General features: G+C 63.1%; 1 protein-coding gene across 1 annotated transcript; it reads right to left on the bottom strand.

The window, feature by feature from the left end:
* Window positions 1-916: 916 nt before the first annotated feature.
* On the bottom strand, window positions 917-4,055 carry LOC140915181 (epidermal differentiation-specific protein-like). The gene is made up of 2 exons (XM_073354757.1): window positions 3,973-4,055; window positions 917-2,114 (listed from the first exon to the last, which is right to left on the bottom strand). The coding sequence occupies exon 2, from the start codon at window positions 2,092-2,094 to the stop codon at window positions 973-975; it is 1,122 nt and encodes a 373-aa protein (XP_073210858.1). The 5' UTR covers window positions 2,095-2,114; window positions 3,973-4,055; the 3' UTR covers window positions 917-972.
* Window positions 4,056-15,406: the final 11,351 nt, after the last annotated feature.

Genomic DNA, 15,406 nt, shown 5'->3' with positions numbered 1-15,406 from the left:
CCCAGACTAGGGGAAATAGCTCTGAAGAGGACGCAGCATGGGTGAGAAGGCAAGCAAAACCGCCTCCAAGGATTTCCAGGGCCCCCACCAAGCAGATACCCACTGAGGTGCCCAGGGCCGTCCGCAGACATCAAGCCTCCAGTGTGCGACTCAGAGCCCAGCCTTGCCCATGCCGGTCTGTGAATACCGTCCACAGACAGAACCCTCCCGTCCCTACCGAGCACGGGCGGGATCAGCCCAGAACGTCCGGCATCGTCCGGCTGCCGCAGCAGGCCAGCGGGGAACCAGCCAGCTGCACAGAGCACGGCGCCGGCCCAGCCCAGACACGGGGGCTAATCACGAGCCGCCTCGGGGCACCTGAGCAGCCCAGCATGTGACAGGGGCAGGGTTAGGGCTCAGGTTGCCCCTTCTCATCGACATTGCCTGGAGGGGACCCACTGGCCTCCCTGCCAACCTCTGCCCCCTCATCTCCATCACCCCCACCTCATGACCCCCCCTCCGCCCCACTCACCTCCATCACCCCCGCCCCATGACCCCCCTGTGCCCCACTCACCTCCATCACCCCTGCCCCATGACCCTCCCGCCCCACTCACCTCCATCATCCCAGCCTCGTGACCCCCCTCACCTCCATCACCCCCCTGCATCACCCCCCCTGCTCCACTCACCTCCATCACCCCTGCTCCATGCCCCCCCGTGCCCCGCTCACCTCCATCACCCCTGCTCCATGCCCCACTCACCTCCATCACCCCTCCCCTATGACCCCAGTCACCTCCATCACCCCACAACCCCCCCACCTCGGCCCCACTCACCTCCATCCCCCCCACCCCACAACCCCCCCTCACCCCTGCCCCACTCACCTCCATCACCGCCGCCCTCACCCCACTCACCTTCACCCCCATCGCCCCCTAACCCCTCCCCCTGCTGAGGTTTAAGCCAGTTTGGCTCAGTGCCGGGAGCAGGTCTGGAAGCTCCTCAATGGCCCAGGGTGCTGGGAGTGGGGGCCTGCTCCCCCCCCGGCGGCGGGGCCGGTTTCATGGTGTACTTGGTGCCGATGGTGCGCCCTGACACACACCGGTACTCCCCCAGCTCCGTCTTGGTCCGCTCGTTCTGGCTGATGGTGAGCTCCACCGGCACTGAGACAGTGGTCTCCTTGCTCACCACGTGGATGGTGAGCTGGGTGCGGGGCGGGATCTTGGCTGGCAGGAGCACCTCCACCCGATCCCGCCGGGTGCTGGACTCGCTGTGCCCCTTCTCCACGGTGAAGACGTTGGCGGCTTCCACGGCCAGCGTGAAGGAGAGCCCTACCCGCAGGCTGGTGGCGTTGCTGAAGCGGAAGCTCTGCAGCGTGGTGGTGACGTATTCCCGGCTGCTGCAGGCGGTGAACGTCTGCTCCAGGTCCGTGGCGTTCACCCCCACGATCTCGTCGATCAGCACATCCCGCTCGTCCTCCACCTTCCGCTGGCCCCACAGGATGCGGGTGGTGACGGCGGGGCGGCCGGGCACCAGTGGGCGCAGGTGGGAGAGGCAGTTGTGGAAGCCAAGCTCCGGCTTGTAGTCGGGCAGGCGCTCGCCAGGCCAGGCGATGTGATACCAGCCCCCGCGGTCCGGGTGTTTGTACAGCAGCCAGACGCCGCGCTGCACCACATGGGAGGAGACCCGGTCGTTGAAGTAGCCATAGGTGAGGTTGGTCTCTTCCGTCACCACCTTACTCTGGCCCGCATAGTCGGGCTCCTCGTACAGGGTGATCTGCGGGTCGGCCAGGTCGTGGGGCACCAGCCGCAGCGCGGAGAAAGCCTTGTTCTTCTCCACCGTCCGGTACTCGCCTTCCTCCAGGGCGTAGGCGTCGCCCTCGTACTTGGGGGCCGTGTAGGCGATCCACGGCTGCCCCACCACCCGCAGCGAGCAGATGCAGTCCCCGAAGTCTAGCTCGTGCAGGTCTGGCACGTCGGACGTGAACTCTCGGCTCAGCCCCTCGAAGTCGGTGCGCTCATAGACGACGATCTTGTTGATGCCGGGCTGCATGGGGTGCCGCAGCTCGGCCTGGCCGGGCGAGTCCCGCTGCACGTCGGAGAGCTGAATGCTGGGCAGGGCCATCGCCGGCGCAGGGAGACGCTCTGCCGGGAGGAAGGTGCAGAACGTCACCCGCTGCCTCAGCGAGCCTGGGAGGGGGTTTCCTCCCTGGCGCAGCCCTGTACGACCCCCACCACTGCACCCCACCCCCTGAGCTGCACGTGCCCTGCCTGCCCCCCATGGCAGCCTGCAGCCAGTGGGCAGGAATCTGGCAGGGTCCCCATGGCTCTAACTCACCCCCAGGCTCTGGGCTGGACACAGCAGTCCCAGGGCAGGTTCTGGGGCTGGCTCTGGACAGGTCAGACCGAGCCCTTCGGGCCTCACAGCCTGGGACTCGCTATGTTACTGCAAAGGTTGAACAGCTGGAGGGCGAGTCCCTGAGCGCCAGGCTCCCCAGGGCCTCGCGAGCTCCGGCAGCGTCACCTCCACTGCGCTCGGCTGGGGTCGCTGGGGTTCTCCCGCTGCCGGGCGCTCGGCCCCAGGGAGGTGCTGTGAAGGGGAAGGACAGCCTGTTCGGGGCTGGGCCCTGCACCCCACGCTCCCAGGGCGCTGGCCAGGCCAGGCGGGACTTACCCCAGCCAGGAGCTCCCAGCCCCTCCCATGGGACAGGAGGAATTACCAGATTGTGCGGTTAGCAAATGGGCCCCGAGACCCAGCCCAGGTGCCGCCCCCAGACTCCTGTTCAGCCCTGCCTCCAAACCCGCTCTTCCGGGGCGCAGGCCTGGCAGCTGGCCGCAGCCCCTCTGGCTGCGCTGGGGCAAGGGGGCAGCCGGCTCTGGTCAGCTTGTCTCAACCTGGTCTCTGCAGCCACCCCAGTGCTGTCGCGTCTCTTCTGCAGCCCCCTCCCACCAGTGCCCGGGGGCAGGCGTGCTAGCCAGTTGCCCTGGGAGCCTCCAGCAGGCCAGGAGTGCCGCTGCCCCACGCAGCCGGCCGCGAAGTAACGCAGGCCCTGCCATGGCCCGCTGCAGGGCTGCTCCCCGCAGCAGGTTCCTGGGGCTGCTCCCTTCTGCCATCGCTGAGTCCTCTCAAGGGAACGGCCCCTGCAGCCCCTGCCAGCGCGCCGGGCCAGCGAGCTTCGGGCTGGCTGCAAGGACCTGGAGCCCCAGGACCCCTTGTGATTGTCCGGGCTGACTGGGCAGTGCCCTGAATTCAGTCCCCCCACCCCAAAGCAGCTCTGTTAAACCCGGGGGGGGGGAATTGTAGCATCTGTTGGCTGAGCTCATTGCACACACCTGAGACTCCCTGCATCTGTCCATCTCCCTCCCCCAGCTCCCAGGCTGCCCCTTCTCCCCCCAGCCCACATGTGGGGGGGAAGACAGGCACCGCCTTTCCCCTCCATGGAGCAGGCTGTGTGGCGGGACACAAGGAAGCCTCCTCTTCCCCTCTGCCGTGAGTGCAGCTGGCTGGGTGTTTGCCCACGGCTCCCAGCACCAGCAGGGGCCACTTCCCTTCGGGGCGGGTGGGGCCGGGCAGGGGACTGTTCTGCTGCAAGGTGGGTGCCAGGTGCCCTGGAGAGCTGCCAGCAGGGCCATCCCCCACCCCGGCGAGTGTTCCCCAGCTCAGCAGGGTTCTGCTCCCGGTGGCCAGCCCCTTCCCAGCCCCTTGGGAAGTGACTGGACGCCGCGGTTCAGAGAGACGCCCTCCAGGCTGCGCTGTGCCCTGGGACAGCCCTGAGCCAGCATCTATCCAAGCCCCCCGCCAGCCCCAGCCTGACCGCGGGGGCGTAGACTTTCTGGGCCATGGCCTCTTGCTGGCTGACTCCCAGCCCCAGCCCCTGGCTCCGCTAACAGTGCCTGGCTCAGGTGGGACCCCCTGCCATGGGACAAACCCACAGCACAGAGACAGCTGCTGCCCCACAGAGGCTCCCAGGCCTTTTGCTTGACCCCCAGCCAGCCCTCGTACCTTGGGAGTTCGCAGCCCTTGCCTGTGAGAGCAAGCCAGCCCGGCCCAGCGAGTCGCAGCTCCCTCGTGCCCGCAGCCAGCAATGCGCCACCCACCTCCGGGCCGTTTTAAGAGGGGTGGGAAGGGCTTTGATCTTGTCAGGACCTGAATGGAGGGCTGCTGACAACACCCCCACCCACGTGGCCCAGGGAGCTGCCAGCCACACCCTGGGGAGCAGGATGCACCACCCCTGAGCCCACTGGCCTCCCCCTGCACGGGGACACTCATTCGCCTGGCCTGCCACCAGCCGGGCCAGAGCCTGGCACTTCGAGACGAGCCGGGCCCTTGTGCAACGCTGTGGTGACGCCGGCTTGAGTCAGGGGACGCGGCTCAGTCACTAATTTAATGCTTGGCTTTGCAGCGCTTCCCACGCTCCTAGGGCGGGAGCCCGGCAGCCGGGAGGCAGGAATTAGCAGCTGCTGCAGAGAGAACCAAGAGCCAGGAGTGACTCTTCCAGGTGCCTCAGCAAGACGGGGGCCAAGGCCAGCCAGAGCCCTGGGGAGGCTGCAGCCACCAGCAGTGGCCCGGCCAGGCCGCCAGTCACCACCAGCAGCCACAAGCCGCATGGCTCACACACTCAGCCACCATGCTGAGCCGGGCTCTGCCACGCCCCTGGCACTGCTGGACCAGACTCCATGCACTGGGCAGGAGATCTCGGGTGCTGGGTGTCATGGGGTCCCCGGGCGATGCTCTGGAACTGCTCCCCATGAAGCCAGGCAGGACTCTGGGGAAGTCTCCTCTCTGGGAGCAGCCTGTCTGCAGGACACACAGCTCACCCGGCTCCACCTTCCTGGGTCTGACCCCAGAGCATTCGGCATCCTCTGCCCCTCCGTGCGCTTCCCACAGCCAGTCCGCCCAGGCGGGGTCCTGGGGCAGCCAGAGGGTCCTGCCCCCCAACTTCGCAGTCAGACAGGACTCTCCGCCAGCCGGGAAAACAGAAGGTTTATTAGACGACAGGAACATGGACTAACACAGAGCTTGCAGGTGCAGAGAACCGGACCCCTCAGCTGGGTCCACTGGGGTGGGGTGGGGCAGTGAGTCAGACAACCACGTCTGCCCTTCACTCCATGTCCCAGCCAGCCCCAAACTGAAACTCCCTCCAGCTCCTCCTCCTCTGGGCTTTGTCCCTGTCCCAGGCCAGGAGGTCACCGGATTCCTTTGTTCTCCAACCCTTTAGCTCTCACCTTGAAGGGGGGAAGGGCCCAGGCCATCAGCTGCCCAGAGACAGAGTGTCGGCCATTCTCTGTGTCCAGACCCCTGCACACACCTGCCCTCTAGGGCTCTGCAGTGATCATACACCCTTACCCCACCACCTAGATACTTAAGAACTACACAGGGGAAACTGAGGCACCCCCACACTATTCAGAGGAAACATTAAGAACAGTCCCACTTTGTCACATCTCTCCCCTCTTCAAGATCGAACTGAGCGGGGTCACTTTAGCCGGTGACCTGGGGAAGTTCGAAGCCACCAACATTCCCATGGATGCCCCAGCATCTCTCCCATTCCTTGGTGGGAGTTACACCAGGCCCTTCCAGTTTCACGCCCTCCCTTAGGTCGGGGGTGGTCGATAGCACTCGCAGGCCGCATGTGGGAAGGTTTATGCGGCCCCGTGCCCTTTGGCCACCCCAAAACTCCAGGGTGTCATTCTGGGATTGGGTCTTCTCCCCAACAAGCTGGCCAAACACAGCCACTTGGTTATAGGACTGTTTAACTTTCTTAACAGCTTTCACTCCATGTGAGATCTTTTCAAAGCTATCCACACTGGGTCTTTCAACAGGACAGTCAGTGGATCCATTCACAACAGAAAATTTCTGGCTGTTAGGAACCGAAACTGTCTTGTTTACATCAATTTCACACCCTTCAGTTGCAGTAAACTGCTTGCAAAGACTCCATGAGGATTCCTTTCCCTGGGGCTTTTCTATGCAACAATTCACCCCTCACAGAAATTCTGCTCTTACCCTCTTTACCTAGGGCTTGCTCTAGAGGAACACTTTCCTGAGCAACAACGGACTCTTTCTGGGTCTCCCTTACATCCAGAATTACCTCTGGGCCATCCGGTGGATTCCTACACAATCCCCTTTCAGGCAAACTTACAGACTTCCTAGATAACAGGTCAGAAGCATTCTCCTTCCCTTTGCCACACACAAGCTCAGGAATCTTTTCCTTCTTGCTACAGGTTTCCACACCCTCAGTAGGTAACACAATCACATCACCTTCCTGCTCTCCTTGTGCCCTGGCTAGGATCTCACCCTGATTAGACAGAGTTGCTCCACCCTTTCCCAGCCACACACTAGCAACAGGCAAAATACAAGCACCAGAATTGTCTGGTCTCTGGGATTTTACATAGACACTAACTGGATGCGACCTAGTTACAGGGCCATTCTCCCGAGCAGACACAAACTGAGGACCATTCCCTTCCTGGGCTTTAGCTGAATCCAGAACCAGCTCTGAGACAACTGCACGACCCTCAACCATCACAGGCTGAAAGGCCCCTTCTGTCTGCTCCACAGACAAAGAAGAGCCGGACACACCCTCTCCCTTCCCAGACACACAGCTTGGGATCTCATTCCCCTGGTCCCAGCACACAAGGCTGGTCACAGACAACTGCTTGGAGACCAGGGTAGCTCCCTCCATAGGCAAGTCAATACCCCTGACAGAGACAGACACATTTCCTTCCAAAAAGAAAAGGAGGACTTGTGGCACCTTAGAGACTAACCAATTTATTTGAGCATAAGCTTTCGTGAGCTACAGCTCACTTCATCGGATGCATACTGTGGAAAATACAGAAGATGTTATTATACATACAAACCATGAAAAAAATGGGTGTTTACCACTGCAAAAGGTTTTCTCTCGACTCTCCTGCTGGTAATAGCTTATCTAAAGTGAAAAGAAAGGAGGACTTGTGGCACCTTAGAGACTAACCAATTTATTTGAGCATGAGCTTTCGTGCATCCGGTGAAGTGAGCTGTAGCTCACGAAAGCTTATGCTCAAATAAATTGGTTAGTCTCTAAGGTGCCACAAGTACTCCTTTTCTTTTTGCGAATACAGACTAACACGGCTGTTACTCTGAAACATTTCCTTCCCTGTCCCAATTCTCCACCCAGCTAACAGGTAAGGTCCAGGGACACTCATCTTCCACTCTCCTCACCTTCCCACGCTGCTGACTAGACACAGCCATCAGATCACAAGGCTGCCTAGGCTCATCCAAACTTTCCTTACCCAGCACCTTGCCACTCCCAACAGATCCCCTGCCCTGCCTGTGTCTCCCCCCACTCAGCTGGGGTCTCAGCTCCCACTGTGCTCAGCGCTGCCCTTGCTATCCCAGTGGGGTAGGCAGCGAGCTTGCTGCTTTCCTCAGTGCATCAGAGCCAGCATGAGCCCCCTCTCCGGTGTGCAAGCGGGGCAGGGAGCCCCAGGGGTCTGGTCACAGGCAGGCAGGTAGCCTGAGCCCAGCAGCTCCTCCCTGCTGCCAGCCAGGTCATCTGCATTTTCACTGACCATTTCCCTCTCCACCGATTGGTTCCCTGGATTCAAATTCAAACCCTTGGCCTTTACAGGAGCAAGGCCTGGATCCTGTCCCAAAGAGACACAGTCACCCCACAACAGGATCTCGCAGCTGGTGTCCTGGAGAACCCCAACGACCAGCCAGCCCCACCCCTCCTGGGTCTGCACAGGGAAGTGGGCCATAGGCAGGGCGAGGGGCTTCGTCCCTGGGACCCTCACCCAGCTCACACAGCCCCTCAGCATCTGAGGCTGCACCACCCAGAGCCTGACACCAGTTCTCTCTGATCCAGGATCTCGCCACCCCAGGAATGTCTCCCCATTGACCATCCCCTTACGCTCCCACTGAGGGTCCGAGGGGCCTGGCCCAAGGAAACTCCACACAGACATATAGGTTGGGGTCAGGAGTGGGAGCCTGTCCACCTCCCCACCCATCTGGCTGACGGAGTCTATGGCCTTGGGACCCAGCAAGGGAGCTAGACACCGGGGCTTTTCCGCAGGGTCCCCCTGGTTCAAATCGCCAGCCTGCTCAAAGGCAGTGAGGTGGGCATCCACAGCCCCCCTCCTTAACCAGGGGCAGCAATTTAGTCTCGAGGTTCCCTGCGGAACTGGCCCCCCGGGGTCTATCCCCACTCACCCCGGGGAGGTCCCCTAGGCCTCTCCGCTCCCCCACCGCCAGTTCATGCTGCTGCTGCTTCTGCAGCTCTTTCTCGGGCTCTCGCTGTCTCTCACAGTCCTCTTGCTCCCTCGGACTCAGCTCCAATCCCGTCCGTCTCCGATCCCCGGATGGGGAACCCGATCGTGAAGACCCCCGTCTGGTCGGGGACAGGAGTCTTGGCGATGCCTGGCTCCCACTCCAGCTGCTCCCAGATCCTGCTATAGCCCCAGTTGGGGTCAGGAATCTGTTCCTTAGAGCGGTCATCCTCCTCCAGCTGCACGATTAACTCTGCTTTGGTGAACTTTCCAATGTGTAACCCTCTCTTTCTGCACAGGGTTACAATGTCCTTCTTCAGCAGACGGTGACAGGCCATCACTCCGCTCTTCCCAGGTTGTTGTGGACTCACAGGCCCATGTGTTCTCAGCTCCCCACGGTTTCCAGGGAGAACCCCTAGCGTGCCCTTCTCGAGGTCACCACCTCTTTGCCAGGGTCGAGCTGCAGACTCCTCCGCCCCTGAGACTACTCACCGCAGTCCCCAGGGGGACCCCATTACTGCACAGTCCTTCTCGCTGCTCACACACTCCCAGGGGTTAACCGCCCCCCGAAACTGCTCCCCTGAGCCTTCAGCACGCCTGGTCTTCGTCAATCCCCCTTCGTTTTACTGCTCCCCCGTCACTTACTGCAGGAAGCGCCATCCACGGAGTGCAATAGATCCCACCTCTGCCACCAGTTATCACGGCGTCCCCGGGCGATGCTCTGGAACTGCTCCCCATGAAGCCAGGCAGGACTCTGGAGATGTCTCCTCTCTGGGAGCAGCCTGTCTGCAGGACACACAGCTCACCTGGCTTCCCCCTTCCTGGGTCTGACCTCGGAGAATTCAGCATCCCCCGCCCCTCCGTGCGCTTCCCACAGCGAGTCTGCCCAGGTGGGGTCCTGGGGGGCCCAGTGGGTCCTGCCCCCCAACTCCGCAGTCAGACGTGACTCTCAGCCAGCCAGTAAAACAGAAGGTTTATTAGACGACAGGAACATGGTCTAACACAGAGCTTGTAGGTGCAGAGAACAGGACCCCTCAGCTGGGTCCATTTTGGGGGGCAGTGAGCCACACAACCACATCTGCTCTTCACTCCATGTCCCCAGCCAACCCCAAACTGAAACTCCCTCCAGCCCCTCCTCCTCTGGGCTTTGTCCCTTTCCCGGGCCAGGAGGTCACCGGATTCCTTTGTTCTCCAACCCTTTAGCTCTCACCTTGCAGGGGGGAAGGGCCCAGGCCATCAGGTGCCAGGAAACAGGGTGTCGGCCATTGTCTGTGTCCAGACCCCTGCACACACCTGCCCTCCAGGGCTCTGCAGTGATCATACACCCTTATCCCACCCCCTAGATACTTAAGAACTGCCTAGGGGAAACTGAGGCGCCCCCCACACTATTCAGAGGAAACGTTAAGAACAGTCCCGCTTCGTCACAATGGGAAACTGATGCACACACAAAAAGAAAAGGAGTACTAGTGGCACCTTAGAGACTAACCAATTTATTTGAGCATGAGCTTTTGTGAGCTACAGCTCACTTCATCGGACACAGAGTCGTCATACAAAATATTATGAAAAACTCCCACTCCATCACATCTCTTCCCCCTTCGAGACTGAACTATGTGGGAGCCACTTCAGCCAGTGACCTGGGGATGTTCAGGGCCCCCTTTCTGTGATAAAGCATCAGCGAGACCATTGGCACTTCCATTAACATCGACCCCGGCCACATAATCCTGGAGGGTGTAAGGACGCTGCCTCTGGCGGACACAACTGAGAGTATCAATTCAGGACAAATTGCTAAGGGAGAGCGCCTCCTGCTGCCCGCTCCCCGCAAGACAGCCCCCCCCCAGCACCGCCATGGGCCAGCCCTGCCTGCCAGGAGAGAGCGCCCCCTGCTGACTCCCGCTCCGCGCAGCACAGCGCCCCCTAGCACTGCCATGGGGCCAGCCCTGCCTGCCAGGGGACAGCGCCCCCTGCTGCCCCCTACTGCCCCGCTCCCCGCAGCACAGCGCCCCCAAGCACCGCCATGGGGCCAGCCCTGCCAGCCAGGGGAGAGCGCCCCCTGCTGACTCCCGCTCCCTGCAGCACAGCCCGCCCTAGCACCGCCATGGGCCAGCCCTGCCTGCCAGGGGAGAGCACCCCCTGCTGCCCCCTGCTGCCCCGCTCCCCACAGCACAGCGCCCCCTAGCACCGCCATGGGGCCAGCCCTGCCAGCCAGGGGACAGCGCCCCCTGCTGCCCGCTCCCCGCAGCACAGCCCCCCCTAGCACCGCCATGGGGCCAGCCCTGCCTGCCAGGAGAGAGCACCCCCCGCTGCCCGCTCCGCGCAGCACAGCGCCCCCTAGCACCGCCATGGGGCCAGCCCTGCCTGCCAGGGGAGAGCGCCCCCTGCTGCCCGCTCCCCGCAGCACAGCGCCCCCTAGCACCGCCATGGGCCAGCCCTGCCTGCCAGGGGACAGCGCCCCCTGCTGCCCCCTGCTGCCCCGCTCCCCGCAGCACAGCGCCCCCTAGCACCGCCATGGGCCAGCCCTGCCTGCCAGGGGAGAGCGCCCCCTGCTGCCCACTCCCCGCAGCACAGGCCCCCCTAGCACCGCCATGGGGCCAGCCCTGCCTGCCAGGGGAGAGCGCCCCCTGCTGCCTGCTCCCCGCAGCACAGCGCCCCCTAGCACCGCCATGGGGCCAGCCCTGCCTGCCAGGGGAGAGCGCCCCCTGCTGCCCGCTCCCTGCAGCACAGCCCCCCCTAGCACCGCCATGGGGCCAGCCCTGCCTGCCAGGGGAGAGCGCCCCCTGCTGCCCGCTCCCCGCAGCACAGGCCCCCAGCATGGCAGTGGGGCCTCAGGCTCAGCGATGACTGCCAGGGACACCCCCTAATGGCTTCCACCATCTCCACTGCTCCCTGCAGCCCCCTGCTCTCCGTGGGTCTCCCATCGAAGGACTGGGGCAGCCTCGTGCTGCTGAGCTGGAGTCCTGAGCCCACCAGCCAGTGGGGCGCGGGGAAGGCTGGCGTGGGGCTTAGGATCCAGGCCTAAGACGTGGCAGATGCTCCTGACTCCTGTGAGTGTGGGCCAGTCCCTTTGCCTCGCTGTGCCTCAGTTCCCCTCCCAGGGAACGGGTGGGAGGCCGCAGGCACTGCCGATTGCGAGGGGCTCCAAGATCAACTGACGAAAGGCGCTAAGTGGTCTCTGTGAGGATTAGAGCCACACGTGGGGCCAGCTTTGCAGGGGAGCTCAGAGCTGTGGGGTGCAAACCCTGCAAGGACCCAGGGACCCCCTTCTGCATGGGCCTACAGTGCATGGGGGACTGCTCGCTTCCCACACCAGGTGCCTGGGCAGCCCCCAGACCTGCCCGGCTGGGAGAAATACCCAGCTCTCCACCTCCTCCTGCCCCCCACATCTGCATTCTTGTGGCATAGGTAGGGGAAGCGCCAGGTGTTGCCCAGACCCATGGCAAAGCCCATGCAGGACATGATGAAATCCAGCTGGTGGGTCCAGATCTCCCGCTCGGGGATGGGGATGTTCATGGGGCCCATGGGCCCCACCAAGGGGGTGGCGATGGCTCGCTCCTGCCCCGGCTGGCTCAGTGCCCTGTGAGCACCCACTGCCCTGGGCAGGACCAAGTCCGGCAACCCCACCACCCCACCCCGTCCAGTGCCCGAATTCATACAGCAGCCCCACCCGCAGGGGATGCCCTGGGCACCATGGGTCCAGACCCCTCCCAGCTGGGGATGCCAGAGGCCTGCGTGCGGCCAGCCCACAGGGGGGCTGGAGCAAACCTGGGCAGCAACCGGGGCCCCCTGCACTGACAGGCCACCTTGGCAGGGAGCAGACCCGGCGTGGGGGGGATTTACACAGGGGGGCTCGGAAGGGACATCACAGCCCGGCCCAGCCCCCCCCAGGTGACTTGGAGGGGGAGCCCCTTTTCCTGCCCTGTGCCCAGTGTGACATGGCGAATCCCATGAGCCTCCACCTCAGGGCTGGTGAGGCGGAACCAGGCCCGAGGCCAGGGTGATGGGTGCCGGGCCAGGCTGTCCCTGCCCCAGGGCTGCTCGCAGGGTGTATGGCCCTTCCTGCCCTCGGCTGCTCATGGAAGGGGCCACAGCACCTGACCTGGCCCTCGGCTCCTGCCCCCTTCCCCCAGCCCAAGCTGAGGGCTCCAAAACAATCCCCGAAGCACTCGAAGTGGAAGAACCTCTGGCGGCAGCTGGGGCTGGCCCAGCTCGGTCCACCCGTGGGGGTCTGGCGCCGTGCCCCACTGACAGAGCCTGGCTGGAGCCATCGCTGTGCCCGGGCCCCAAGACCCAGCGGCAGCTGTGAAAGTGTGGGGGGCAAGCACCCACTAGCCCAGCCCCCTCCTCCTGCCCTGCCCCCCCGCTAGCCCAACCCCGGCCCCACTCCTCACACCCTGGAGCCCAGCACTGCCTACCCCTCTCCCCCAGCCAGGGCGCACTCCTGGCCTGCCCCCCTACATCCCAGCCCAAGCCTTACTCTTCCTGCAAGCCCCCCGCCCCTACCCCAGCCCAAGCCCCACTCCTGCTGCTCTCCAGAGCCCGGGGAAAACGGTCCGCAGCTAGAAGCGGCTCTGCAGGACTCCATCGCTGCGCCCACGCCCGGCCCTCTGCTGCCCGACTCGGGCCTGGCCCGTTGCAGTGCACGAGGGCGTTTCACTGCGATTCCGGGTTGGCAGAGGACCAGGGCAGCACCCCCCTTCGGCGGCCAGGGCCCAGCGCCCCACACATGGGCACCACAGCCCCGGGCAGAGTTCAGTAGAATTTAATGACTCAAGACAAACACCAACTTTATACAAAGTGAGGGGGAGCAGTGGCTCTGCCTGGGGGAGAATCGAGGGAGACAGCAGCAGTCGGGTGCCAAGGGCCGAAGAGAAGGGGCCAATGCACAGGAGAATGGGGAGGGGGGCACACGCCTGGGGGAGGGGCTGCGGGGCTTGGGGCGGAGCAGGTACCCAGTCAGGCTGTCCCAGGGGCACGTGCCTTCCTCTTACCCTGCCCAGCCTGGACTGGCAGAACTGCAGCAGGGCCGTTTTGCAACCCCCCCTCCCCGGTGCCAGGCTCCCACTGCTGCACGGGCACCATGGAGAGCGGGCAAAGCCCCCTAGGCAGGCCCTGCCTAGGCCCCAGGCCAGCAGCAGGAGCCTGCCCTTAAGGGCAGTGCCCAGGCTGCCCCACACCCACCCTGCCAACTACCATGCCAGGGAGCTGCCAGGCCCTGGGGAAGGGGGAAGAGCCCCAGCCCCACCAAGGAGCAGCAGGTTCTGGCCCCCTTTGGCCTTCAGGCTGAGGGTTGAGGACAGGTGATCCCCAGCAAGGAGCCCCAGGCCCTCCTTCCCCTCCCCCCCCCCGCCCGCCCACCCCGCCTGGCAGCCAATGAAACCGTTACCCAGCAGGGCAGCTTGCGGGATTGAGCAGAAAGTGCTTGAGAAGGGGCCATGGCAGGGCCGGCTTGAGGGGCAGGGACCCCCGCCCGGGGCAGGAGGGGGAAAGCCACAGAATGGCCCCCCCAGCAGCGCCTCAGTCGACTTCCTCCATGTTGCTGTAGGACGGGGAGGGGCGCTCGACGGGGCTGGCAAAGTGATCCGGGAGCCCAGCGGGGGGTAGTGGGGGGCCTCCTTCCGGGGCGACGCTGGAGCCGAACGACACGGGGTTCATGCCCTGCAAACAGAACAAGGAGGTCAGAGGGGGCAGCCCTGCCCTGCCCTGCCCTCCCCACCTGCATGCCCATGGTGCAGCGAGCACAGCCCCCCTGGCCTGGGGACAGAACCCAGCTGGCTCCTATCTTCCCCCAGCCGTGAGGCCAAGGGCCCTGGGCAGCGGCGTTACGAGGAGGGTGAGCGCCCCTGTGGGGCTCAGAGCACAGCCCCAGCGGCAGCACATATGGGGGCATGGGCGGCAGGCTGGAGCAGTGAGCCCTGAGTGCCGACAGCAGCCGGCGGCCCAAGGGCATGGCAAGGACCCAGCAGCAGCGCTGAGGGACCCGGACCCAGCAGCAACTCCCGGCCCCTTCCCACTCCAACAGCTTCCTCCAGCGCCTGAGCGAGCAGCAGAACCCTCTGCACCCCGGCGGGGGCGGCTGGGCCAGGATGCCCTGGGCAGAAGAGCTGCCGCCAGGGCCAGGCCCGTGCTCTCCTGCGGGCACAGACCGGGCAGCCTAGGCCAGCTTTAGCTGGAGCGCGACAGCCCAGAGCTGCAGCCACGCCTCCCCGCGCCCCTCCAGAGTCTGAGGCAATGGTGAGTGCGCCAGGGAGCCCTGCTCCTGCATTGGGGCCCCCCGCAGGGGGTTCAGCAGCACAGGGTACCGCAGACAATGGGAGGGTCGTGCCTAGGCAGTCCGTGCCAGCAGTGCTTCCCAGGAGGGGGTGGTACACAGACGGAGCCAGCCAGCACTGCAGGAGGGCAGTACCCTCCAGCAGAGGAGGGGCTCAGGCACACAGAGCCATCATCGCAGCACGCCCCCAGCAGGGGGCACACTCTGAACAGCCAGGCCAGTACTGTCTGATATGGAAGTTTCCTCACTTCAAAAGCGTTGATCCAGCCCCTGGGAATCAGACATTAGGCCTGGCCTGGCCTGGCCAGAGAAAGAGGGACTGACCCCAGAACTCAGCATTCATGTTAACTCAGGGGCAAGTCCAGCTCAGGGAGACAGACACTGAGCCAATCAGCTGGAAGGAAGAATTCTAATCCAAAACGTGCCTGATCATTGGGAATGGTTTCTGATCACTGTCCTGGGCGCTCAAAAAGCCACACGCAAGGAAGAAGGCTGCATTGGTTAAGACTCCAACCTGGTTCAGAGGGGAAGTGAAGGTAACTATATATATTATATACATTTTAAAAAACTACACAACAAATGGAAGAAAGGGGCAGTAGATAGTAATCAATATAAATCAGAAGCTACGAACTGTAGAAACTTGGTAAGGGAAGCAAAGGGACACAAGGAGAAATCTATGGCCCGCAGAGTTAAGGACAAGAAGGAGGAGTTGAAGTGTATTAGGACCAAAAGAATCCTGACAATGGTATTGGTCCATTACTAGATGGACATGGTAGAATTCACAATAAACATGCAGAAAAGGGAGAGGAGTTCTATAAATATTTCTGCTCTGTATTTGGTGGAAAACCCTGTGAACACAGTCTCCTCCTGTGGGGATAACACGCCTTCCATGCCACACCTCTCTCTGGATGGTTTGGCTTTACATGTAAAGCAG

This window comes from Lepidochelys kempii, chromosome 7, assembly GCF_965140265.1.
Source record: "Lepidochelys kempii isolate rLepKem1 chromosome 7, rLepKem1.hap2, whole genome shotgun sequence".
Classification (NCBI taxonomy): domain Eukaryota; kingdom Metazoa; phylum Chordata; order Testudines; family Cheloniidae; genus Lepidochelys; species Lepidochelys kempii.
Note: the sequence above shows the minus strand (reverse complement) of the source record. Positions and strands in the feature narration are given on the sequence as shown.

Coding starts and splice junctions, on each gene's coding strand:
- LOC140915181 (XM_073354757.1), bottom strand. CDS start 2,094: ATGGCCCTGCCCAGCATTCAGCTCTCCGACGTGCAGCGGGACTCGCCC.